This window comes from Cetorhinus maximus, chromosome 17, assembly GCF_964194155.1.
Source record: "Cetorhinus maximus chromosome 17, sCetMax3.hap1.1, whole genome shotgun sequence".
In the NCBI taxonomy this organism is placed as follows: domain Eukaryota; kingdom Metazoa; phylum Chordata; class Chondrichthyes; order Lamniformes; family Cetorhinidae; genus Cetorhinus; species Cetorhinus maximus.
This window is the reverse complement of record NC_135895.1, coordinates 6,261,337-6,288,441: the sequence shown is the minus strand read 5'-3', so window position 1 is coordinate 6,288,441 and position 27,105 is coordinate 6,261,337. Positions and strand designations below refer to the sequence as shown.

The following is a 27,105-nucleotide window of genomic DNA, read 5'->3' as shown; positions in this document are numbered from 1 at the left end:
AACTAGGGACTTCATTAGTCCATGATTATGCTTGGCAAAGTGCTGCAGTGGTTTGCCATTGCCTTCTGTAGTCTGGCTGACCAGGAAACTTAACAACTCATCACCCCCTGCTATCGGGTACATTAGAAGGAGTTACAGGCTGATAATCAACTTATTTGGCCACATTATGGACACCATGGCCATCAAGCCCTGAAGTGGGACTTAAACCCAGAGCTTCTGCTCCAGAGTTAGAGACACAACCACTGCACCACAAGATTTCCACAAAGAGTACCTCTGTTAATCATGCTTAAGGCTGCTTTCAATTACTTCGGTATCAGGAAGCTTATTCTCAGAATGCTTTCATTGTTAAGTAGCCATATGGTCAAGTGTGACCTGAGCTAGATGCAGGCTAAATCTAGAACTCTACCTCCACTATATGGCATTATGTTCTTAATCAGAAGAACAAAAACAAAATTAACTTTTAATATTTCCCAAACTAGATTATTGTTTAATCACACTCTGAACAGAATTCCCAATTTAGCACTAAATTATCATCCATTTTGTCCAGTGAATTCATGCTGAAGAGGGATTGGGCTGAGACAGCTCAAAGTCATTTCACACACGACCTTCATTTTTTTTTAAATGAATTCATTCTGGGGATATGGGTTTCACTGGCAAGACTGACATTTACTGCCAAGCCATAGTCTCCTTGCACAGCTGCAGTCTGTGTGGTGAAGGATCTCCCACACAGCGATGTCAGATCTGGAGGTCTGGTGATGCACGCCAACTCAGGACGGTGTGGAATCTGAAGCTGATGGGGACGAGGGGTGGAATTTCCTATTAAAAAATGCAGAATTTTGCAATTGGATTTGCTGTTCTGAGGCTACAAGGGTAGAGTGAAGGGGCTGCCGTGACTCTCACCTCCGAGAAAGGGACTCCAGATCCTTGAATACAAAGTCTAGGCTGCCACTTCCAATACTGGTGGAGTGCTGCACTGCTGAAGGTGCCACATTGCAGATGTTACGTTAAACCAGTGCCCTTTCTGCTCTCTCAAGCCAATGTAAGAAATCCCATGGCACTATTCAAAGAAGAGGATGGGAGTTCACCCCAACCAATACCTATCCCTTAACAAATATCACTAAAAGCAGATGATCTGGTTATTCTCATACCGCTGTTTGTGGGAGCATTCTGCGCACAAATTGGCTGCAACATTTGGGGCAACCTAAGGTCATGAACGGCACGACATCAATGTGAGTCTTTCCGTCTGTCTGTGGGTTTATTTTGCATCTCATCATGAGTTGCAACTGCCTGATGCCCGAAATAGAAATTCCTGCATTTCCAGCTCTGATGCCCCTTGAATTGATAAGCCCAAACTTCAAACACATGGAAACATGTTGAAAATAATTCTGATGGAGCATATAATGAACTGCAGCAAAGTGGGTCAAAAAAAAAGCATTCTTACCAAGTTCATCATCATGTCAACTGGGCTTACTTTGTTGGGATTCATTTTCTCAAGCATCTTCTTAATTTGTTCAAAGGTTGGCCTCAAAAGAGGATTGTGTGCCCAACACTTTTGTACCAACTTTAAACAAAAGAAAGAAAATTGCATTAAAGCTGCCATTTGAAATCAAAAATGCCTTAATGACTGATAATTTGGAACCACTAAATCATAGGAGACAGCACAGGAGGCCATTCAGCCCATCATGCCTACACTAGTTCTTTGGTGGTTATACGAATATTCTTCCCTCAGTGGTCTGTAATTTTTTCCTCCTCAAGTATTTCCCCAATTTCCTTTTGAAAGTTATTATTGAATCTGCTTCCACCGCCCTTTCAGGCAGCACCTTCCAGATCACAACTCTCAGTGTAAAAAAAAATCATGTTTTCCCTCTGATTCTTTCACCAATTACCTTAAATCTGTGAACCCCGGTTACCAACCCATCTGCCATGGGAAAACAATTAGTTAAATTGCATTGATTAATGGTAAATTGTATTTAATTTTCTATCTTATTCCCCCTCATTGATAGTGTGCAAGATGTAATTTCACAGTGCAGATACTTTACCTCAGTATAGTCTCCCTGATTTGGACAATCACTATCGGGCTTTCCAGCATTAATTTCAGGAAGATAGGGACGCCAGGTGGGTTCAACCTTGTCAAGGTCAATATCTCCCTTGAACACGTGGATATAACAAATTGCAGTTTAATTCAGGTGAATGAAAGTACATGAACTGCAGCATACAAATTGACAATCAAGAAGGCAAAAATACCTACCGGGACCGGGTAACAACGTGTTGCAATTTCAAGCAGTATTATGGAGTAGCTGGATATAGACAAACATGACATTTTTTTAAAAATGAGGAAGTGACATCTCACTTGAAAGAAAACAATTATAGTTGAGCCATAAATGAAAAATGCGATCAACTCTTCCACATGATGAACTTAACTTTTTCGACAACCAATAAGAGAGTCTTATCCCTACCTATGCTTCCTCTATTGAGCCAATTGACAAAAATTAACATTTTCCAGACATCCTGATTAGTGGTCACAAATTTCTCAGGAACCAAGTTGAAATATACCTTATTACTATTCCACAATATCCAATCTAAAAAAGGGTTAAAAAACAAAACTTGGCCCACCCTTAGCAAACTCTTCGTGTTACTAAAAACAGATTTTTTCTTCACTGTTTATTTTCTTCAACTCCCTGTGGTAGCGAGTTCCACATCTCACCACTCTCTGGGTAAAGAAGTTTCTTCTGAATTCACTATGGGGGTCTCTTTACTCTCCACTCATAATTATTTCATAGAATCATGGAACAATAGAATGGTTACAACACAGAAGGAAGCCATTCAGCCCATTCTGTCGATTCTGGCTCTTTGCAAGAGCAACTCTGCAACAGTCCCACTCCAGGCCTTTTTCTCTGTAGCCCTGCAAATATTTTCTCTTCAGACAATTGTCCAATTCCCTTTTGAAAGCCACAATTGAATCTGTCTCTGCCACATTCTCAGGCAATCCATCCCAGATCCTAACCACACTGTATAAAAATGTTTTCCTTCATGTCACCTCTGATTCTTTTGCCAATTACCTTAAACCTGTGCCCTCTTGTTAGCGATATCTCCACCAGTGGGAACAGTTTCTCCCTATCTATTCTGTCCAGACTGCTCATGATTTTGAAGATCTCCATCAAATCTCCTCTCAATTCTTTCCTCTCCAACAAGAGCAGAATCAGCTTCTCCAACCTATCCAGGCAACTGAAGTATCTCATCCCAGGAAACATTCTGGCAAATCCTCTCCACATCCTCTCCAACGCCCTCACATGCCTTTCAAAGAGTGGTGCCCAGAAGTGGACATATTACTCCAGCCAAGGCTGAACCAGATGTCTCACAAAGGCCCAGCAGACCCTCTCCTCTTCTCTATTCTACGCCCCCACCCATAGAAAGCCCAAGATTCTGCATGTCCCCATCAACCTGATGAACAATAAAGCGAAAGGAGCAGTTTGAGTTTTAGTGACATTACCTGTAGACGTCTGCAGTTGGCGTCACGCTTGAAACGATACCTGCCAACACTTCAGGAGCACCGTAAATGCGGCCACCCTTTGCATTGACCGTGTTCGTAAGTTCCTCAAAATCATCCTTTCTGTAGGCTGCTAAACCGTAGTCTTCATACAAGAAAATCAAAACACCAATTAACAGTGCAATTCCGTGTGAGATGCTGCAATGCATTAAACTGTCCAGCTTGCATGACTGAAATTACCTGAGATTTTGCAAACCCATCTATCATCGATGACGCAGTTCATTGACTGTAACCTCCCGTGGTAAATTTTATGCTGGTGAAGGTAAGCCATTCCCCGTGCCACGTCAGTTGCAAATGACAGTCTAAAGCAACAATAACAACTTACATTTATATAGAGCCTTTAACATAGAAAATAAATGTTCCAAGGTGCTTCACAGGTAAGGGATAAATGGACAGTGAGAGAAAGGGGGAGATTAGTGCCTAAAAACTTTATCAAAGAGGTGGGTTTTAATGACGCCTGCAAAGGAGGAAAGAGAGAGAGGTATGGAGTGGTGGAAAGATTAAGGGAAGGAATTGTTGAGTCTGGGCGCCCAAACCTGACAGTTGTCCAGGCCTATCTGCATGTGGGCGCAGACAATCTGAGGAATCGCAAATGGTATGGAACATTGTGTGATCATCAGCGAACATCCCCACTTCTGAGCTTATGAAGAGGGGAGATAGAGGAAGTTGCTGAAGATGGCTGGGCTGAGGACACTGCCCTGAGGAACTCCTGCGGTGATTTCCTGGAGCTGAGATGATTGGTCAAAGGGGCAGGCTTCAAGGAGTGTCTTAAAGGAGGGGAGAGAGGGTAAAGGGGTAGAGGTTTAAGGAAGGTAATTCCAGAGCTTAGGACCTAGTTAGCTAAAGGCACAGCCGCCAATGTTGGAGCAAGGACAATTGGGAATGCACAAGAAGCCCAAATTTGAGTAGTGCCAAGACCTTGAAGGCTATGGGGCTGGAAGAAATTACAGAGGCTGGGTTGGATGAGGCCATGGAGGGATTTGAAAACAATGATGAGAAATTTAAAATTAAGGAGTTTGTGGACTGAGAGCCAATGTAGGTCAGCAAGCACAGGGGTGATAGGTGAATGGAACTTGATGCGAGTTAGGAGATAGGCAGCAGCATTTGGGATGACCTCAAATTTATGGAAGGTGCGAGATGGAAGGCTGGCCTGCTAGACATTGGAATGAGCTAGCCTGGAGGCAATAAAGTCAATGATGAGGGTTTCAGCAGCCTTTGAGTTGAGGCAGGGAATGAGGCGGGCGATGTTACAGAGGTGTAGGTATGAATATTATTCAGATTCAGATCTGAAAACCACAGCTTTTTGCAAGCACACGCAAATCATTAACTTACTTTTCTAGATTCTCATTTACCTGAATCCCCAGTTCAAGGGAATATCATCATTGAACAGAACATCAGTCAGGCTCCCTTTCGGGCAGTATTCAGTAATAATGGTAATATTGGGCACCTCAATAGATCCACCAATAAACTTGCACAGATTTGGATGATCAAGTTGCCTGGAATAAGCAGAGAAGCAATTGATAAAAGAAAAACCTTAACCACCTTTAACTAACATGTACAAAGTAGAATTATGCATTGAATATAGATCAGCACCATATAAATGTATTAAGCAAAGGTTAAATTTCATCGTTATTGGACATGATTCGGGAATTTTTGCCAATATTTCAGAAATCATATTTCACAATTCCATCCTATTTTCTATGAAAACTGAAAACCAGCGACCTTGATAGTAACCCTTTATAAATCACATATATGATCTCCACACTCATGTATTATTTTTATGGGTGATGGACAAACGGAGCAATCCATGTCCAAATGCGGCAAGACCCAGACAATATCCAGGCTTGGGCTGACAAGTGGCAAGTAACATTCACGCCACACAAGTGTCAAGCAATGACCATCTCCAACAAGAGAGAAGCTAATCATTTTGCCTTTGACATTCAATGGCATTACCATCACTGAAATCCCCACTATCAACTTCCTAGGAGTTACCATTGACCAGAAACTGAATTGGACTAGCCATATAAAGAGCAGATTAAAGGCTGGGAAGTCTGTGGTGAGTTATTTAACTGGCTCCCCAAAGCCAGCCCATCATCTACAAGGCACAAATCAGGAGTGTGATGGAATACTCTCCACCTGCCTGGATGAGTGCAGATCCCACAACACTCAAGAAACTCAACACCATCCAGGACAAAGCAGTCCACTTGATTGGCACCCCATCCACAAACATTCATTCCCTCACCACCGACGAAGATTAGCAGCAGTGTGTACAATCTACAAGGTGCACTGAAGGAACTCACCAGGCCTCCTTAGATGGCACCTTCCAAGCCCATGACCACTACCATCTAGAAGGACAAGGGCAATAGACACATGGGAACACCACCACCGGTAAGTTCACCACCAAGCCACACACCATCCTGACTTGGAAATATATCGTTGTTCCTTTACTGTCACTGGATGAAAATCTCCCTTCCTAACAGCGCTGTGGGTGTACCTACACCACATGGACTGCAGCAGTTCAAGAAGGCAACTCACCACCACCTTCTCAAGGGTAATTAGTGATGGGAAATAAATGCTGGCGTGGCCAGCAATGCCCACATCCTGTGAACGAATAAAGAAACAAATGAAATTATTTGTCATTTTGTTAGGAAATAGACAGTTTAAGTAAGTTATATTGGTATTTGTGGGTGTTAGGGATGAGTTTTAGCTTTAATGTTTAAGTTTGATTTGTATTTCTGTATCTGTGTGTTAAGAAAGGTCAAATTGAGTTTTAGTTTCACTTTAAAAGGTGCCTGCATTTCTAATGAGAGTTTTACGAATTTTGCAGCTAAGTTAAACAAACAAGGGTAGAAAAAAACAGTGCTGTTGCCTAGCAACAGGAGCCCAGAGAGGCAGGTCCGTCCCACAGACTCACACAGTAAAACTAAAGAAACAGCAGCTTTGAGTTCAGTTTGAAGCCAGGTCTCCAGGGAGACTGGACACTGGGAGAGGGAACTATAGATTGAGAGCAGATTTCGCAAAAGAACCAAGGTGTCCCATGGCCAAAGGAGCAAGACAGAAACAGGGGAAAGTCCCAAGAAGACCTTCTGGCCCAAGGAAGGACAGGAACCTGGAAAAGGTTCTCTTAATGAAGTTAAGAGTGAGGGGCAGAGAGAAAGGATCCAAGCTTCAGATTTGAAGAGACAAAAGCTGCAGAAATCAGATTTAAAGCATGAATAACTTGCAAGAGATGACTGAAGGTCTGTAACTCTTTGCTAAGGGCATGTGAGGTAGTGGTGTACTGTTGGCAGCGGAGTCAGTCAGAGAGAGTGCGTGGAAGACATTTGAATGCGTGTAGTGACCCAGGGAAGAGGAACATCGGAAAGAGAGTTCGAAACCCTGGAGGTGAACCCTTGCGGAAGACATCTGACAGAAAGCATCGGTTTTGGAAAAGATTCCAAGGCAAGTTCTTGGAAAATTAGATTGAAAACCTTCATGTAAAAGGTGGAGTGCAGTGAGATCGGTTGTCTCACGGTGTGACAAATGTCTGGGGGGGAGTTGAGGAGAGATCCATAGCATCTGGTTGAGGTGACATTTGTCACTTGGTTTCAGAATGTGGTGTGTCTGACCACAGGGTGCCATAGGTTTACATGGACTGTGTATTTACTTTAAACATTAAAGTATAAGATAGCTTTTCTAATTTGTGTTATCCTTACAATTCTGTATATATCTGCAAAGGCATAGTTATGGGTAAAAGAGTATTATAATATAGTTCATTTTTTCTTAATAGATAAATGTTTTATTCTTTTGTTAAAAGTTTATCAGTTGACTCCTGTGACTCTGTTCAGTAGCTACTCTTCACATATCTAAACAAACAAATAAAAGTTAGAATCTATCAGGCTGGGCTCCACCCTGGGATCAGGCTTGCCCAGGGGTAATCTCAGTTGGGGATCATAGCAGTTTAGATAAAAGGGTGAATATGTGACAAGTTGTACCTTATGCTTTAATGTGGTGACCTATCACCCTAACCACATTTTAAAAATATCCTCCCTCTGCAGATAGCAATCCCTATTGATAGTCTCAATCACTGCTGCCAAGCTAAAGCTCTCACTTTAACCTCAGCTTGCTCTCATATTCTGCCTGTATCTCCCATCAGTATTCTAGTTAGTTTGAATACCATTGCCTCCTTTCCTGCATCTATTTTTTTCATGCCATTTACTTATAGACCATCTCCTGCGGTTATCTCAGGGAGTGCGATTATAAATGAGAGAGAAAGCACTATCAGCAGGAACTACAGTATCCCTCGTTTTTATGCTGTGTGTATGTGGTAATTATAGATTTATCTGATGTGTAATATACCTTTAGGAAGAATGTTATAAAGGAAGATCACATGATCTTGGTATCCAATAGTAGAGTAGCGTGGGCTACTTCAGTAGTTAGTAGCAGTTAGTGGTAGTATAGAGGTAGAGTTTGAAGTGTAAGCACATGGTTAGTTGCAGCTTTGTACCTTTGTAAATAAACCAAGAGTTTCATACAGGTGCAGCAGGCGGTAAAGAAGACAAATGGTATGTTGGCCTTCATAGCGAGAGAATTTGAGTACAGGGGCAGGGATGTCTTGCTGCAATTATACAGGGCCTTGGTGAGACCACATGTGGAATATTGTGAGCAGTTTTGGTCTCCTTATCTGAGGAAGGATGTTCTTGCTATAGAGGGAGTGCAGCGAAGGTTTACCCGACTGATTCCTGGGATGGCAGGACTGACAGAGATTGAGTTGTTTAGGATTATATTCGCTGGAGTTAAGAAGAACGATGGGGGATCTCATAGAAACCTATATAATTCTATCAGGATAGACAGGGTAGATGCAGGATGGAGGTTCCCGATGGTGGAGGAGTCCAGAACCAGGGGTCACAGCCTGAGGAAACGGGGTAGATCATTTAGGACTGAGATGAGGAGAAATTTCTTCACCCAGAGAGTGGTGAGCCTGTGGAATTCATTACCACAGAAAGTAGTTGAGGCCAAAACATTGTATGTTTTCAAGAAGGAGTTAGATATAGCTCTTGGGGCAAAAGGGATCAAAGGATATGGGGAGAAAGCGGGAGCAGGCTATTGAGTTGGATGATCAGCCATGATCATATTGAATGGTGGAGCAGGCTCAAAGGGCCGAATGGCCTACTCATGCTCCTAGTTTCTATGTTTCTATGTTTCCAACTATGAAGTCTCTGCTGATCAACTCTATCAATAGTACCAACTCAGCCACTGCTTACAAGCATGCTACGAGGATCCATAGGATCCAACAATGTACTTGCTCATCTTTTGTCATTCCTGATTTTAGCACCAGCCAATCTCATCTAAGCTTTGAAACAAACTGGGCTTAAGATGCAATATTTACATCACCCCCTAAATCGCAAGACACAGAAGAATATTTCTATTATCACTCAGTGTACACACACCCCATTATTTAACTATTATATTGTGTTGTGTGTATTTTATCTTTTACAAGTGAAGAACCGGGCTGAGTATTCATCTGCTGTTTTTGTCATCTTCTTTCTTCTACCTTGAGTAATTGTTACTCAACTGTGTATAAATACCGCATGTACCTTGGGCTTATTGCAAAATACAAGATATACAGAATTTACAACATGAAAACACTCCATTTGATGCAACTGATTCATGCTTATGTTTCACACAAGCCTCCTTCCATTTCTCTTCATCTCACCCTATCACCATATTCCTCATGTGTTTATCCAGCTTTCCCTTAAATGTATCTATACTATTCACCTCACCCACTCCCTGTGGGAGCAAGTTCCACATTCTCACCACTCTCTGGGTAAAAAAGTTTCTCCTGAAATCCCTTTTGGATTTATTAGTGACTATGGGTGGAATTTAATGCTCCCCCGGAGGTGAGTTCAAGGTGTGGGAGGGGGGGTGGGGGGGTGCAGGCGAGGCCATGTGATTAAGCAGGATTGAGATCCCACAGTCTTTCTGCCTCCCTCCGATTAAGTCCAAGGCAGGAACGCTAATGGGCGGCCTTCCCACCCGGAGGCTGATTGAGGCCAAGTAACCACTTAAGGGCTTCATCCTGTTAAGACTGGTATTCACCCAGCAGCGGGCAGGGTGACTCACAACCTTGGGAGGCTGCCATCCAAACCAGGTCAGGCTTGTCTGCTGCCTTATGAGGGGTGGGAAAGGGATCATTCATTCGTACGTCCTCAGTGTCTGATTGGAAGTTTGGGCAATGGGAAGAGGGAGGCACACTGGAAGGCATCCCCCTGCCCTTGCTGTTGACTCCCCCTCCCTTCCCCAGGTCAGTGCCCCCACTTCCTGGCACCTGTACCTGGCCCCAGTTACTTTTCTCTGAAGGATTCATCTCTAATCCTCTGAGCAGGCCAGTCTGCAATAATGGCAGCTGTCAGTACTGCAGAGTGCCAGCCTCTGATTGGCTAACAGCTCTAGGGGACAGGGTATCCACCCTACAAGGGGCTTAATTCAGCGGCAGTCCCGACACTGTATAGGTAAGTGCCTGATTGCCTCTGAAAGGCATTGGGTCTCCAAGGCAACGCCGAGCACCCAGCAGTTCTCCAACTAATTCTGCTCTATCTTATATTTATGATCCCTAGTTCTAGTCTCCCAAGTGGAAATATCTTCTCTACGTCTACCCCATCAAACCCTTTCATAATTTTAAAGGCCTATATCAGGTCACCCCTCAGTCTTCTCTTTTCTAGAGAGGCCTGCTTAAACTTTTCTAATAGGTATAATTACTTTCTTCCTGTATCATCCTCGTAAATCGTTTTTGCACTTACCCCGGTTTCTCTTTTTCATAATGTAGAGACTGTTCTTATGTCACCCAGCTGATGTACTTCCTTCAATAGTCCCATATGTGTTATCCATTTTGGACCCCAGTTGCCTTGTTAATTTTTTAACCTTACTTCCTCCTTTCTTTCTCAGACCATGTTTTCCCCTTATGGTGTGACTCCTCTCTGGTGTGTACACCCACACCGGGCAGCTTTGGAGCCATGTCCAAGTCGTCATTCCACATATGTGAGATGAGGCAGTAAGAGTTAAACGCATTTCACATGTGGTGGGATCCCATCTAATTGCTATCCTGTCCACATGTATACTTTCAGCATGAAGGGGTTGCTTGATAATGAAATGGTGACCATGGTAAATTTGCTAAACCTAATCCAAGAATGCTGAAGCCAATGACTGTGGTCCCTAATCACCATTCCCCACCCACCTCACTCTAAAGTTAGCCAGCATTAAGCCATTCCACTTTTCTACAGCTACAGAGTTGGCAACACACCATGCACATATACCACCTCATCCTGTGATAAAAGCAAAATACTGCCGATGCTGGAAATCTGAAACAAAAATAGAAAATGCTGGAACAACTCAGCGGGTCTAACAGCATCTGTAGAGAGAAAGACAAAGTTAACGTTTCGAATCCGTATGACTCTTCTTCACTCTGTCTTTCTCTCCACAGATGCTGTCAGACCTGCTGAGTTTTTCCAGCATTTTCTGTTTTTGGTCCACCTCATTCTGTGTTCACCCACCAACAAATATTTGCTCCCTTTCCACTAACTCCACCCAAGCCTCCATCCCTGTGTTTCACGAATTACAAATACACAGTTATTGTACTAGCTTAGTGTTTGAAACTAAATTAAATCAGAATAATCTGACATGCTTTTTTGTAGACGCTTTCGATCTGTTAATGCTCAAAGGTTAACATATACCTCACTTGTTTTACTTCTTTCCTGATCGTTTTTGAGAGAGTAAAGGTTTTCTTGGGAATTCTTTTGATAGCCACTGTCCGACCATCACTACAAGAAAAAGGGAAAGGGCTTAACAAGGGTAAATTAAAACCATGATACACTTTTGTCATTCCTGTGTTTTCCAAAAATATTTTTACTTAAAATAAAATGTATATTAATATCATTTGAATTTATCTTTTCCAGTCAGCTTTGCTTTGCTGCTGGAGACTCTGAGAGTGACTGATCTCTAGGCCCCGACACAAAGTCTGTTACCAACCTCTTCCCGTAGCTCCAGATGTTAGCAACCTCCTGGCAAACCTGTAGGAATATCAGAGTGTATATGGACACTGTGAAAATCACACTGCCCATTAAGGGATAGACAGTGGTGTAGTGATAATGTCACTGAACTAGTAGTCCAAAGGTCCAGGATAATGCTCTAGAACATGGGTTCAAATCCCACTATGGCAGCTGGTGGAGTCTGAGTTCAATTAGTAAAATCTGGAATATGTGGAAGCCATTGGCAAATGTCATAAGGAGGAAAAAACCTCCATGGATCACAGATCTTCCTTTAGGGAAGGAAATCTGCTGCCCCTACCTAGTCTGGGCCCACAATAATGTGGTTGACTTTTAAATGACCTAGAAAGCCAGTGAGTTGTACTAAAAATGGTATGAAGCCGAAAAGGAATGAAATCAGACGTCAACTTAGGCACCTGAAATGATAACGGCAAGTCAAGCTTTGTCCAAGTCTTGCAAAGTCCTCATTGCTAACATTTATTTCATTCTTGCATGGGATGTGGGCATCATTGGCTAGGCCAGCATTTATTTCTCATCCCTAATTGCCCTTGAGAAGGTGGTGGTGAGCTGCCTTCTTGAACCGCTGCAGCCCATGTGGTGTAGGTACGCCCACAGTGCTGTTAAGGAGGGAGTTCCAGGATTTTTACCCAGTAACAGTGAAGAAACGGCGATATATTTCCAAGTGAGGACGCTGAGTGACTTGGAGGGGAACTTGCAGGTGCTGGTGTTCCTATGTATCTGCTGCCCTTGTCCCAAGGTGGTAGAGGAAGGCCTTGAGGAGTCAAGAGGTGAGTTACTCACCACAGAATTCCCAGCCTCTGACCTGCTCTTGTAGCCACTGTATTTATATGGCTAGTCCAGTTTAGTTTCTGGTCAATGGTAACCCCCCAGGATGTTGACAGTGGGGGATTCAGCAATTGCAGTGCCATTGAACATCAAGGGGAGATGGTTGGATTCTCTCTTGTTAGAGATGTTTCTTAACACTTAACAGCCCAAGCCTGAATGTTTTCCAGTTCTTGCTGTGTCATCGTAAATGTTACTGAACATTGTGCAATCATCAGCAAACATCCCCACGTCTGATTTATGATGGAAGGAAGGTCATTGATGAAGCAGCTGAAGATGGTTGGGCCGAGGACACTACCCTGAGGAACTCCTGCAATGATGTGCTGGGACTGAGATAAATAACCTCCAACAAACGCAGCCATCTTTCTTTGTGCTAGGTATGACTCCAACCAGCAGAGAGTTTCCTCCCCTCACCCTCCACACCAGACTCCCATTGACTCCAGTTCAGCTAGGGCTCCTTAGAACCATAGAAAGTTTACGGCTCAGAAAGAGACCACTTGGCCCATCAGGTCTGCGCTGGCCAAAAAATGAACCACGCAACCTAGCCCCACTTTCCAGTATTTGGTCTGTAGCTCTGCAGGTTACAGCATGTGAGATCCATATCCAGACACCTTTTTAAATGAGTTGAGAGTGTCTGCCTCTATTGCCCTTTCAGGCAGTGAGCCCCACCACCCTCTGCCTGAAAAATGTTTTCCTCATCTCCCTTCTAATGTTTCTACCAATCACTTTAAGTCTATGCCCCCTGGACACTGACCTCTCTTCTAAAGTAAATGGGTCCTTCCCACCCATTCTATCGAGGTCCCTCACAATTTTGCACATCTCAATCAAATCCCCCCTTAGCCTCCTCTGATCCAAGGAGGAGAACTCTAGCCTATCCAATCTTGCTGCCACACTCGGTTAAATGCTGCCTTGATATCAAGGGCAGTCGCAAACTCACCTCTTGAGTTCAGCTCTTTTATCTATGTTTGGACAAAGGCTGTAATGAGGTCAGGAGCTGAGTGGCCCATACTCATGGAATCGTGCCTTACAATGTCCCAGACACCACTATCATGACACCTGGGTATGTCCTGTCCCACCAGTATGAGAGACCCAGCAGAGGTGGTAGCACAGTGGTGTACAGTCGGGAGGGAGTTCCCCTGGGAGTGCTCAGCATCGACTCTTGGGCCCATGAAGTCTCATGGCATCAGGTCAAAATGGGCAAGGAAACCTCCTGCTGATCACCACATACAGCCCTCTCTCAGTTGATAATTTAGTGCTCCTCCATGTTGGAAGAGGCACTGAGGGTGGTAAAGGCACAGAATGTACTCTGGGTGGGGACTTGAATGTCCATTACCAAGAGTGGCTCGGTAGCACTAGTACTGACCGAGCTGGCTGAATCCTAAATGACATAGCTGCTGGACTGGGTCTGCAGCAGGTGGTGAGGGAATCAACAAAAGGGAAAAACATACTTGACCTCACCCTCACCAACCTGCCTGCTGCAGATTCATCTGTCCATGACAGTATAGTAGGAGTGACCACCGTGCAGTCGTTGTGGAGACGAAGTCCTGCCTTCACATTCTCCATCGTGTTGTGTGGCACTACCACCATGCTAAATGGGATAGATTTCGAACAGATCTAGCAGCTCAAGACTGGGCATCCATGAGGCGCTGTGGGCCATCAGCAGCAGCAGAATTGGACTCGAACACAATCTGTAACCTTGTGGCCCGGCATATCCCCCACTCTACCATTACCATCAAGCCGGGAATCAATCCTGGTTCAGTGAAGAATGCAGGAGGGCATGCCAGGAGCAGCACCACACATACCTAAAAATTAACTATCAACCTGGTGAAGCTATAACACAGGACAGCTTGCCTGCCAAACAGCATAAGTAGCAAGTCATAGAGAGAGCTAAGCGATCCCACAATCAACGGATCAGATCTAAGCTCTGCAGTCCTGCCACGTCCAGTCGTGAATAGTGGTGGACAATTAAACAACTCACTGGAGGAGGAGGCTCCACAAATATCCCCATCCTCAATGATGGGGGAGCCCAGCACAACAGTGCAAAAGATAAGGCTGAAGCATTTGCAACAACCTTCAGCCAGAAGTACCGAGTGGATGATCCATCTCTGCCTCCTCCAGATGCTTAGCATCACAGATGCAAGTCTTCAGCCAATTCAATTCACTCCATGTGATATTAAGAAATGGCTGAAGGCACTGGATAGTGCAAAGGCTATGGGCCCTGACAATATTCTGGCAATAGTACTTAAGACTTGTGCTCCAGAAATTGCCGAACCACTAGCCAAGCTGTTCCAGTACTGGCATCTACCTGGCTATGTGGGAAATTGCCCAGGTATGTCCTATACACAGAAAGCAGGACAAATCCAACCCGACCAATTATCACCCCATCAGTCTACTCTCCATCATCAGGAAAGTAATGGAAGGTCATCAACAGTGCTATCAAGCAGCACTTGCTTAGCAATAACCTGCTCTCTGATGCCCAGTTTGGGTTCCGCCAGGGCCACTTAGCTCCTGACCTTATTACAGCCTTGGTTCAAACATGGACAAAACAGCTGAACTCCCAAGGTGAGGTGAGAGTAACTGCTCTTGATACCAAGGCCACATTTGACCGAGTGTGGCATCACGGAACCCTAGCAAAACTTAAGTCAATGGGAATCAGGGGGAAATCTCTCCGCTGGTTGATGTCATACCTAGCACAAAGGAAGATTGTTGTGGTTCTTGGACGTCAGTCATCTCAGCTCCAGGACATCACTGCAGGAGTTCCTCAGGGTAGTGTCCTCAGCCTAACCATCTTTAGTTGCTTCATCAATGACCTTCCTTCCATCATAAGGTCAGAAGTGGGGATGTTCGCTGATGATCACACAATGTCCAGCACCTTTTGCTACTCCCCAGATACTGAAACAGTCCATGTCCAAATGCAGTAAGACCTGGACAATATCCAGCCTTGGGCTGACAAGTGGCAAGTAACATTCACACCACATATGCGCCAGGCAATGGCCATCTCCAACAAGAGAGAATTTAACCATTGTCCCTTGACTCAATAGCATTATCATCGCTAAATCCCCACTATCAACAACCTGGGGGTTACCATTGACCAGAAAGTGACCTGGACTAGCCATAAAAACACTGTGGCTACAAGAGCAGGTCAGAGGCTAGGAATCCTGCAGCGAGAAACTCACCTCCTGACTCCCAACGCCTGTTCACCATCTGATAAGTGCAACGGATAGATGGAAATACTACCACCTGGAAGTTCCCCTCCAAGTCACTCACCATCCTGACTTGGAAATATATCACCGTTCCTTCACTGTCACTGGGTCAAAATCCTGGAACTCCCTCCCTAACAGCACTGTGGGTGTACCTACATCACATCAACAGTTGTGGTTCAAGAAGGCGGCTCACCACCACCTTCTCAAGGGCAACTAGGGGTGGACAATAAATGCTGGCCCAGCCAGCGAAGCCTGCATCCCATGAATGAGTTTTTAAAATGTATTGGTGGCAGTGACCACCGCACAGTCCTTGTGGAGACAAAGTCCTGTTTTCACATTGAGGATACCCTCCATCGTGTTGTGTGACACTACCACTGTGCTAAATGGATAGATTTTGAACAGATCTAGTAACTCAAGACTGGGTATCCATGAGGCGCTTTGGGCCATCAGCAGCAGAATTGTACTCGAACACAATCTGTAACCTCATGGCCTGGCATATCCCCCACTCTACCATTACCATCAAGCCAGGGGATCAACCTTGCTTCAATGAAGAGTGCAGGAGGGCATGCTAGGAGCAGCATCAGGCATAGCTAAAAACGAGGTGTCAACCTGGTGAAGCTACAACAGCAGGAACAGAGCTAAGCGATTCCACACCAATGAGGGAGGCGATATCGTAGTGGTATTGTCACTGGACTAGTAATCCAGAGCCCCAGGGTAATACCCTTAGACAGGGTAATGCTCTGAGGATCCAGATTCGAGTCCCATCATGACAGATGGTGGGATTTGAATACAATAAAAATCTGGAATTAAAAGTCTAATGATGACCATGAAACCATTATCGATTGTTGGGAAAACCCATCTGGTTCACTAATGTCCTTTAGGGAAGGAAATCTGCCATCCTTACCTGGTCTGGCCTACATGTGACTCCAGACCCACAGCAATGTGGTTGACTCTTAAAATGCCCTCTGAATAAGGGCAATTAGGGGTGGGCAACAAATGCTGGCCTAGCCAGTGATTCCCACATCCAATGAATAAATTTAAAAAAATCAGATCTAAGCTCTGCAGTCCTGCCACATCCAGTCGTGAATGGTGGTGGACAATTAAACAACTCACTGGAGGAGGAGGAGGCTCCATAAATATCCCTATCCTCAAAGGCAGGGGAGCCCAGCACATCAGTTCAAAAGATGACGCTGAAGCATCTGCAACAATCTTCAGCCTGAAGAGCCGAGTGGATGATCCATCTCGACCTCCTCCGGGGGTCTGTGGGTGTACTTACACCAGATGGACTGCAGCACCACCACCTTCTCAAGGGAAATTAGGGATGAGCAATGAAGATGCTGGCCTCAGAAGAGGTGCCCTAATCCCCTGAATGAACAAATGAAAATAACACTACATCAGCCAATGGCTTGGAGTTGGGGGCGGGCATTATGCCAGGGCTCACTGCAAGCAGCTGATTTATTCAATCCAGTTTACAGAGTCCATTTGAAAAGTGTCCCTGTGAGCTGCAGAAAACAGAACCCCTAACCAAATCTACAGCTACAGGTCCTGGTCGAAGAAAGAGTGATTTTTTTGCAGAAAAATGCCGTGAGTGGAGGACAGTTACTTGTAAGTTATCGGCGTAACTTCATTCTCCGTCACCGACTGCAGACATGATTGGAATGATGCAATCATCTCTATTCTGATCAGGAATAGTGCGATTGCTTGGATAGTGGAGCAGAAAGATGGGAATGTCCCTTTCACAGATTTAGCTCTCTTTGCAAGCTCCTGTTATAGATGAAGCCACTCTGTCCTGTTTGGGCCAAGTCCCCAGTAGCCTTGAGGTGACGTAAAGCAGAAAGAAACCTGGCATCACATTATCCTTGGGAATAGAGTGGCATAACCAATGGTTTGTATACTGACCATAGATAAAAGCAGAATAGCAGAGCTACAAATATTTGATAATTACTATGTGATATTCCGGTTGGGATTGCATGTCAAATTTACCCTTGGTTCAGTGCAATTAATATTGGTTAGGGCCTGGTTTTAAGTAAACATGAAAGAAAACCAATTAATAACATAAGAAACAGGTGCAGGAGTAGCTCATTGAACCCTTCGACCTGCTCCAATATTCAATAAGATCATGGTGGATCTTTCACTTCAACACCACCTTGCTGCATTATTCCGTGTCCCTTAATTACAGAAGATGACATAAATACATAACTGGGATGTAGACTTACTAAATTCCAGTCTGTATAAAGCCCTGTCTATGTGATGGGCTTGCAGTGTACGTGTTTGAAGTAATGTCTGTCATAAGACTTGGGATTGAATTTCCATTGTTTTGTTGGACAGTTATGATGCTGCCAACTCCTGGAGCGAATTCTTTCCCTAAAACACAAACCGGAAATGAGAAATGAAGAGACTCCACAGAATATTTCTGCAAACACTCAGAACGTGTTGGAGTACCTATCTCAATTTCCTTCAGATTGATGATCCAGCGCTCGTCCCAAAGCATCTTTTGCTTTTGGTATTGCAACCACTAAAAAGAAGTACATAAAAGTTCTTTTAGAATTAAAACTGATTCGAATGGAGAGATTATTGATAGCTGTGATCTAACAAAGTAGCAGGTAGGCTTTGTTGATATGTTTGGTCCTTCATTTGAATCTCAACCTTTGTTTATATCTGAATTCCTCTATGGCCTCCCCTCTCCCTATCTGTACAATCTCTGTTACAGATCCCCACATGCAGCTTCTATTCCAGGTTACTCTCCTGGTTTCCAGTTCTCTGTCCACTGTGCCCCTGTCTGCTGGGTGTCTGGCTAATCATCACCTTCCCAGCTTTCAAATACCTCCTTAAAACCCTGCTTTTTGAGCTTTTACCTTTTCTTCTTGCTCTCCTCCTCTGTGAATACTTTTTTGTAAATGCTCTGAATCTTTGTCCTGTGAGAAGCTGGTGTAGTGATGTTAGTTGTTAGTATAGTGATGTTAGTTGTTAGTGTAGTGACGTTAGTTGTTGGTGTAGCGATGTTAGTTGTTGGTGTAGTGATATTAGTTATTGGTGTAGTGATCATGGTTGTTGGTGTAGTGATGTTAGTTGTTGGTGTAGTGATCATAGTTGTTGGTGTAGTGATGTTAGTTGTTGGTGTAGTGATCATAGTTGTCAACAATCACACCCGGACATCACAATCACAGGTTTTTTTTATTCTTTCATGGGATGTGGGTATCTCTGGCAAGGTCAGCATTTGTTGCCCATCCCTAATTGCCCTTGAACTGACTGGCTTGCTCGGCCATTTCAGAGGACAGTTAAGAGTCAACCACATTGCTGTGGGTCTGGAGTCACATGTAGGCCAGACCAGGTAAAGATGACAGATTTCCTTCCCTAAAGGGCATTCGTGAACAAGGTGGGTTTTTACAATAATCGGTAATAGCTGCCATGGTTACCATTACTGGGGCAAGCTTTACATTCCAGATTTTCATTAATTAATTGAATTTAAATTCCACCAACTACTATGGTGGGATTTGTATCCATGTCGTCAGGGCATTAGCCTGAGCCTCCGGGTTATTAGTCCAGCGACACTACCAGCACGCCACCATTTCCTCCTAATCACTAAGCAACAATTATTTATTTTTTGTCTTTACTTATTTTTCTCCTCATTGATTTTATAGCCCTGAGGTAATAAGCAGATGACATCAATCCATTCCTTCTGCTCAGCAGGTCTGACGGCATCTGTGGAGAGAAAAACAGTTACCGTTTTGCGTCCGTATGACTCTTCTTCAGAGCGAAAATGGATTTGAAACGTTAACTCTGTTTCTCTCTCCACAGATGCTGCCAGACCTGCTGAGTTTTTCCAGCATTTTCTGTTTTTATTTCAGATTTCCAGCATGCGTAGTATTTTGCTTTTATCCTTCCTTCTGCTTTCCTTCTAGGTTTCTCGGAGTGTCTTATGTTCGACTTGCCCTTCTTCACTGAGGGGGGTGCTACACGGGGATCAAGCGCTTACCAGGAGCTCAACTTTGTGTCACGCAATCCAAGCCGTGGCAAGCCTGGATGCCAATGTGCTGGTTTGTTATCACTTTTCTCCAAGTTGTTTTCCCTGTTCTTTCTTCCTTTCACTCGGTTGACCCTCCCTCCGTCCAGCCTAAATCAGCTCTCACATGTACATAGAATTACCCAGCATGTTCAGCAGAGTAACAGACCACTCAGCCCAATGGGTCCTCCTCAGTGTTTGGACCCCACTCAAGCCTCCTCCCGCCCCTCTTCATCTCACTCTATTAACACATTTCTTTATTCCCCTCTGTGTGTTTATCTAGCTTCTCCTTCAATGTATCCATGATGTTCACCTCAACCAGTGGTGGCGTTTCATCAAATCTCCACTGCCTGGATAGAAAAGTTTCCCATGAATTCCTACTTCAATTTATTAGGGACTATCTTAAAGTTTATGATCCACTAGTTTTGACTTCCTGAGAAATGGAAAGTTCGCCTCTACATTTATCCTATTGAATTTCTCCCTAATTTTAAAGCCTACATTAGGTCTCGCCTTTTCTAGAAGAGCCCCAGCCTGCACACTCACTGAGTTGATGCTGGTTCATCTGCTGAATGGAGCCACAAGGTTCAGTCCTGCTAAATTTACTTCACTCTCTTACATAGGACCAGCCACGCACAATAGAACAATTATAAAGGAAGGCAAACTAGGTTCAAAGCTAGTTTTCGGCTTAGGCTAGTTCTATGAAACAGCAGAAAGATTGCCTAGACATTGAATATCAACTCTGATCAATAGCATGTGTGGTGCTGCAGTGGTTCTGTTACTGGGATATTAATCCAGGTTACGGGAATCGCGCTATGCCAGTTTGTGAACTTGAATTTAGTTCAACAAAATCTGGAATCAGTAAAAAACCTATCTGGTTCACCTTTGTCCTTTGGGTAAGGAATTTGCTGCACAGCAAGAAATTTGTTGACTCTTAACTACCATCTGAAATATCCACTCAGTTGTATTAAGCAGGGCAACTGAAGAAGATGATTAATAAATTCTGTCCTAGTCAGTACAGCCCACATCCTGACAATGAATATAACTATGTGCATAGAAATATTTTAAAGTGACGATATTGAACTGATATAATATGACACATGTTGTGTAAGGTTAATATCAAGTAAGGATGTGTGACTTCAGTCAAAACACTATTATAATGAATTCACTGAGAATAGTAAAATGACTTATTTTTTGACATCTCATCTGAAAACAATGAAAACAATTTCACTAAAATGATTTGATGACACAAAAGGGTAATTTAACCAATTCATAATATAGTAATCATTGAAAAATTGTGACACCAAATTTACCCCTAGGCGATGTTGCTCCCCTCCAGAATCCCACCCTGGTAAACTGACCTGTAATACACATCATCCCATCACAAGCACGCACAGTTTACATGTAAACACTGAAGATTTAATCCTCGTCATGCGGATCTACTCGATTAAACAGATAAACTGAAGTGGATCAGGATTATCACTACATACCACCAGAGTGAGTATAAACCCACTACAGAACAGGGTAATCGGAAGTCCAATCGAAACTTTGATCCCCATAGACATGGGGCAGGCTCCACAGTCAGCAGGACAGGTATCACATCGCTCGTCCCCGTCACAAACACCATCATCACAAACTAATGCAACACAAGTTTAATGAAAACACCATTTGGAAGAATTCAGGTTCCAATTAATGTTGTTAGTAGATAACAATAATGTAACAATGTGAAGGTGCCACTTAGAGAAGGAGCTCATGTAAAATATTTATTCAAAATATACGTTTAACATTAATATTAAAATATTAACCGATCCCCTATGACATTTTTCATGATAAGTCAAAGAATCTGTCTACATGTGCAAGAAGGAATTATGATGCTAACCGGAAGTGAATGCTGCAAATAAGACGTCCAGCATTTTATAGATATAATTCTGATCTGTTTTGTTTTCTGGGCTTGGGGCTGAGGTGTGGCACTCATTGCAACAAATGGTTTCTGATCAAGGGAAGATGTTTCCACTTGTCAGCTGAGACAAGTTAGGGGACATAAAAACTAGGTCGTCACTAATAAATCCAGTGGGGAAGAATTGAGGAGAAACTTATTTACCCAGAGGGTGGTGAGAATGTGGAACTTGCTACTAAAAGGCATGATTGATGTGAATTACAGAGAAGCATTCAAGGGGAAGCTGGATAAACACATGGGCCTGAATCTTTGGCTCGGCGAGCGGGCCCCTCCCCCCCGCTTAGATTTTCAGTTCAGCGGGCGTGCAGCCAACACAAACTTTTATTAAAATTAATGCACATGTCCCGGCTCATGTGGCAGTTTCACATGAGGTGACATGTCATAACAGTTATTTCTCCACGTTATTTACCTTTCAAAACTTAAAACTTATCTCCCTGGGGCACCTCTGTGCCTCAGGGAGATTTCTGCGCTCTTTCACACGCATGCACGAAAGAGCGCACTCCCCGACTCAGGGAACCCTCCTCCACCGCCTGCACAGGGAGTGCACAGTGCTTCCAGGCGCACATCACACTGGGCGGGCCTTAATTGGCCCACCCACGTAAAATGGCGACATGGATCCAATCGGGGCACCAATTGGGTCCACGCCCGCCCGTGCCCAACCCCCGTACAATCCCCCCCACCAATGGGTGGAAAATTCTACCCATGAAGGAGAAAAGAATAGAAGGATATGGCGATGGAGTGAGATGAAGTGGGGTTGGGAGGAGGCTTTGGTGGAGCAGAAACACCAGCAAGGACCAGCTGAGTTGATGAGTCTGTCTCTATGCTGTATATTTTATCTAGTGGATGAACAATTTCTAGGTATTCAGACTGACGACATATAAAACCTAGTTAGTACATGAGGAATCAGGAATTAAAATCTAAGTCAGCAGAGGAATGATGAAGGATTTGTTCAGTAGAAAGATTATTAAGTCCTGCTGACCTCTCTTAGGTAGTCATAGAAGATCTTGCTGATTTGACAAAAACAAAACAAACATAATAACCTTAAAAAATGTATTATCAGGACACAGCTGCAAACTCCACATATTAATCAGACAATTTCAAAGCTGCAATATGACAAATATCTGCAGGAGGTTTGATGGGGGCAGAGTGAAGAGAGCAATTGCCTAGAAAGAGGTGGAAAGTAATGAAATGACCAAAGCTAAAGATTTGTGATAAGAGGAGCAGGGGGGTAAGATTGGGTGTTGTCTAGAGTAGGGACGTAACCCAAGATCAGGAATCCCAAAGATGAGATGCCAAGTGGGGAGGGCAGGGAACATTGGTGAAGAAATGTTCTCCTTCCACTGCAAGGACTAATCACCCTCTGTGGTCAAGTCACATTCCCCGATTAAAGGCTGTCTTTGTCTATATCGGGATTCAGGGTCACAATAAACTTGAGTAAATGGGAACAATCCTGTGCTGGTGCTTCTCATTTCTCAGGTGTTGAGCGTTACATACCAATGGGAAGAAGTATCTAAACGATCATTATCTCTTATCAACGTGAGAAAATAGTTTACTCTGACGCATAGAATCAGATAAAGCAGTACCTTGTGCACTTAGTACTCTTGTCTTCGCTTCTAAGGCAGCATGCATACGTCCCACTTTAACATGAGCAATTAGTGAAGTCACTCCAACATGGACCAAGACAACCTAAAAACAGAGCACAGTTCAATGTGCAGATAAGAGAAGCAGTTGTTAATACTTGGATCAAGAGGACTGAGTGGACATCTTTGCCATATAGGAGTACAACAAATGTTCAGTAGACCGGTTTCTGGGATTTGTTCTATGAGAAGAGATTGAGTAGATGAAGCCTATATTTCCTGGTGTTTAGAAGAATGACAGGTGATCTAATTGAAACATAAGAAATTCTTAAGGGGTTTGTCAGGGTAGATGTAGAGGTGATTTGACACTGAGAGATTGTTTCCTCTGGCTGGGGAATCTAAAACACAGTGGCACAGTCTCAGAATAAGGGACCGATCCTTTAGGATTGAGGTGAAGAGAAGTTTCTTCACCCCATGAGTTGTGAATCTTTGGAATTCTGTAAGGATTGTGGACGCTCCATCTTGGAATATCTTTAAGGTCAGGATAGACAGATTTCGGGCCTCTCAGGGAATCCAGGGTTATGGGGAATGGGCGGGACTGTGGAGTTGAGGCCAATGATCAGCCATGATCATATTGAATGATGGGGCAGGCTCGACAGACCATATGGTCTATTCCTTCTATTTCTTATGTTCTTAAGCATTTAGAACAAAAGGCAAAACGGCCTCTTAGTTTTTAACTATGTACCACCAGTGGTGCCTTCGCAAGGTCGTCCGAATCTGGTGGCAAGAAAGGCAGTCCAACAGCAATGTCCTCTCCCAAGCCAACTTGCCCAGTATCAAGGCGCTAATCACTCAAAAACAGTTCTGCTGAGTGGGACATGTCACTCATATGCCTGACACCAGACTCCTGAAGCAACTGCTCTACTCGGAACTCAGTTGTGGAAGGACACTCCCAGGAGGACAGCAGAAATTCTTCAGGATGTCCTGAAAGCATCCCTGAAGAGGTTAAACGTCTCCACCACCCCATGGGAGTCCCTGAGTTGTGACCAACCAAAATCGAAAAGGGTTATTTGGGAAAGCACCAAGCCCATCGAGAGTCTGCCTCGGGATTGTGCAGTGGTGAAGTCAAGGCATTGGGGGGAGCTCACAAACCTCCAAACAACCCATCTACCCAACCCTTCAAATGTCCCGCATGTGGCGGAGTCTGCAAATCCCGCATAGGACTTATAGACCATCTCAGAACCCATCGGACCGGAGTGGAAGCAAGTCATCCTAATCCCAAGGGACTGCCTAAGGAGAAGAGATGCCTGGCACCCGTTACATCAAACAAAAAAATCCTTGCGTTGTACAACCATAAAGTTATAAGGAGTCTGTGTCGTGATAGAATTGTCACTTTTCCTTTATTTCTTTATTCACTTGAGGTACAATAGTTGACCGGGATATAAGTGTTGCGTTTAAACATGAATGGCCCAACTGCTCATAAACCTGTACCTTACTTGTCCAGTTTTGCTGGGACATCTTTCCCGCTTGCGAAATGGTGTGAGTAACTATTTTCCCATCATCTGGAATCCAGGGGCCACAGATGCCGCCTTCTTTCTGAAATAAGCAATATTCAAAATTCCAACTGTGAGATCCATCAGCCATAGAACGGTTACAGGATAGAAGGATACAATTTGACCTATTGTGTCCATGTCCGCGAGAGTCGCTCAGCTGGTCCCACTCCCCTGCTCTTTCCCCGTAGCCTTGCAAATCTCTTCAGCTACTTGTCCAATTCCCTATTGAAGGTCTCCGTTGAACCTGCCTCCACCACACTCTCAGGCAATGCATTCCAGACCCGAACCACTTGTTGGCTAAAGAAGCTTCCCTTCATGTTGCCAGTGCCTTTTTTTGCCAATTATTTTAAATCCGCATCCTCTGGTTGTTAACCATCACCCAATATGCACAGTCCCTCCCTATCTGCTCTGTCCAGGCCTCTCATGATTTTGAACACCTCTACCAAATCTCCTCTCATCTTTCTTTTCTCCAAGGGAAACAGTCACAACTTTTCTGACTACGTTCACTGACAATCACTGAGTGTCTTGGCCAGAACTAATTTGTTTGGTTTATCTACCCAGCGGTGAGTAAATGCAGGCTAGGAATGTACTGCCAATTGATCCAAAGAGACGTTTTTTTAAATTCATTTATGGGATGTGGGTGTCACTGGCTAAGCCAGCATCTATTACCCATCCTCCATTGCCCATGACAACAGCAGAGAAAGAAATTTCATTCCAACTTGTTAAGCCCACAGCTGCTAATATTGACAACGTTCACCTCTGAGTATCAGTCATCGGCCCTCCACGTGATTCAGTGAGCAGCTCGCCAATGCGTAATTAATGAGGTTTCAAGTGGAAGATCGGGTGTGAGACTCTGACCCACCGATCAGCTGGGAACTCGCCTGTAATCCCGCCGGCCACTGCACTTAGTCTCCGCAATGGAAAATTCTGCCCTGTGAGTTCAAATCCCACCATGAGCATTTGAATTCAGTTTAAGATGCCTGGAGATCAAATAAAATGGTTTCGGGAGAAGTAACCAGGAAGCTGTCAGGTTGTAAAAGCGCACCTGGTTCACTTGTGGCCTTTAGCAGAAGGACATTTGCTGCCCGCCACCTGGTCTGGCCTGCATGTGATTCCAAGACCAGCACCAACGTGGCTGATTGTAAAATGGCCTAGCAAGCCACTCAGTTGTATAAAGAAGGACTATTCAGGGTTATAAATGTCAGCCTTGCCCACGGCAATTAATTCATTTTTAAAAAAAACAGCCCTGTTTGTTATGCGTAAGCACAGTGTAAACATATATTCATTGTAATTGTAGCTGGTCACAGAATGTTACAGCACAGAGGAGACTATCTGAGCCTATCTTGAGTCTGTGCTGGCTCCTAGAGCTATCTAGTTTATCCCACTTGCTAACTCTTGCTCCATAGCTCTGCAAACTTTCCCCTGCAAGTATTTATCCAATTCCCTTTTGAAAGTTATGACTGAATCTGCTTCCACCGCCCTTTCAGGCAGCACATTCCGGATCACAGCTCGTTGTGTAAGTATCATTTTACTCACCTCACCTCTGGCTCTCTGACAAAAATCCCAAAAATATTGCAAAAAAAAAAAATTGCTTACAGTTTCATCAGGGTAAGTGGGCCACAGGAAACCTGCATGGACTGACTTAATGCGCCCCCTCCACAGCAACTGCTGGAATTCTACCGTCAGTGTTACCAGCAACACCAAGAAATATAATTCCCCTCAAGTTCTGATCGACTAATAACACCATTAACATCGTAAAACATCACAAGGGGCTTCACAGGAGCCATTATTAAACAAAATTTGTCACTGAGCCGCATAAAGCGATCCAGGTGCTGGTGTTTCAAAACCGGCAGCTTGGGACTGAGGCCGTGCCGAATTTCGGATCTTGACGAATTTCGAGTTGGGCGGTTTGGGCCAGGGGCAGTTGGGGGGGTGGTCAAGGGTTGCCTGGAGTACGGAATAAACTGCGCAGCGAAGAGGATAACTAGTCTGGCGCCACACGGCACCAAGGCAGTGCCTAACCGAATTGTCCAGGTTAGCTTTTTTCTAGTTTACTCAATTAAAATTGCTGCATAGCACATTCTAAAAATGTTCGGTTTTCAGACACCCCTGGTTATGGTCAGCTGGATTTGAGACACTGGACCTGTATTAAGATAGGCGAGCTAAAGTTTAGTCAAAAGGTAGGTTTTAAGGTGCGTTTGAAAGGAGATGGAGAAACAGGGAGGTTTCGGGAGGGAATTCGGTCTGTGGTAGCTGAAGGCGTGGCTGCCAATGCTGGAAGTGATAAAAATTGGGGATGAACAAGAGGCTAGAATTGGAGAGGTCAAGAGATTTCAGAGGGACTGGAGGAGGTTACAGAGATAGAGAAGGGTGAAGCCGTGCAGGGATTTGGAAACAGGCCGTT

The 27,105-nt window shown here is 44.1% G+C and overlaps 1 protein-coding gene across 1 annotated transcript in view; it reads right to left on the bottom strand.

Moving 5' to 3' along the window:
- The window catches only part of LOC144692814 (atrial natriuretic peptide receptor 2-like), a 77,643-nt gene that overhangs the window by 35,068 nt on the left and 15,470 nt on the right, over window positions 1-27,105 (bottom strand). Inside the window, exons 5-15 of the mRNA XM_078561890.1 lie at window positions 24,640-24,744; window positions 23,155-23,257; window positions 21,105-21,250; window positions 18,036-18,129; window positions 17,831-17,957; window positions 11,257-11,343; window positions 4,900-5,043; window positions 3,728-3,849; window positions 3,491-3,632; window positions 2,249-2,297; window positions 1,442-1,561 (exon numbers count right to left, since the gene is read on the bottom strand). Coding sequence (XP_078418016.1) covers window positions 1,442-1,561; window positions 2,249-2,297; window positions 3,491-3,632; window positions 3,728-3,849; window positions 4,900-5,043; window positions 11,257-11,343; window positions 17,831-17,957; window positions 18,036-18,129; window positions 21,105-21,250; window positions 23,155-23,257; window positions 24,640-24,744 — 1,239 coding nt within the window. The remainder of the gene's footprint in view (window positions 1-1,441; window positions 1,562-2,248; window positions 2,298-3,490; window positions 3,633-3,727; window positions 3,850-4,899; window positions 5,044-11,256; window positions 11,344-17,830; window positions 17,958-18,035; window positions 18,130-21,104; window positions 21,251-23,154; window positions 23,258-24,639; window positions 24,745-27,105) is intronic.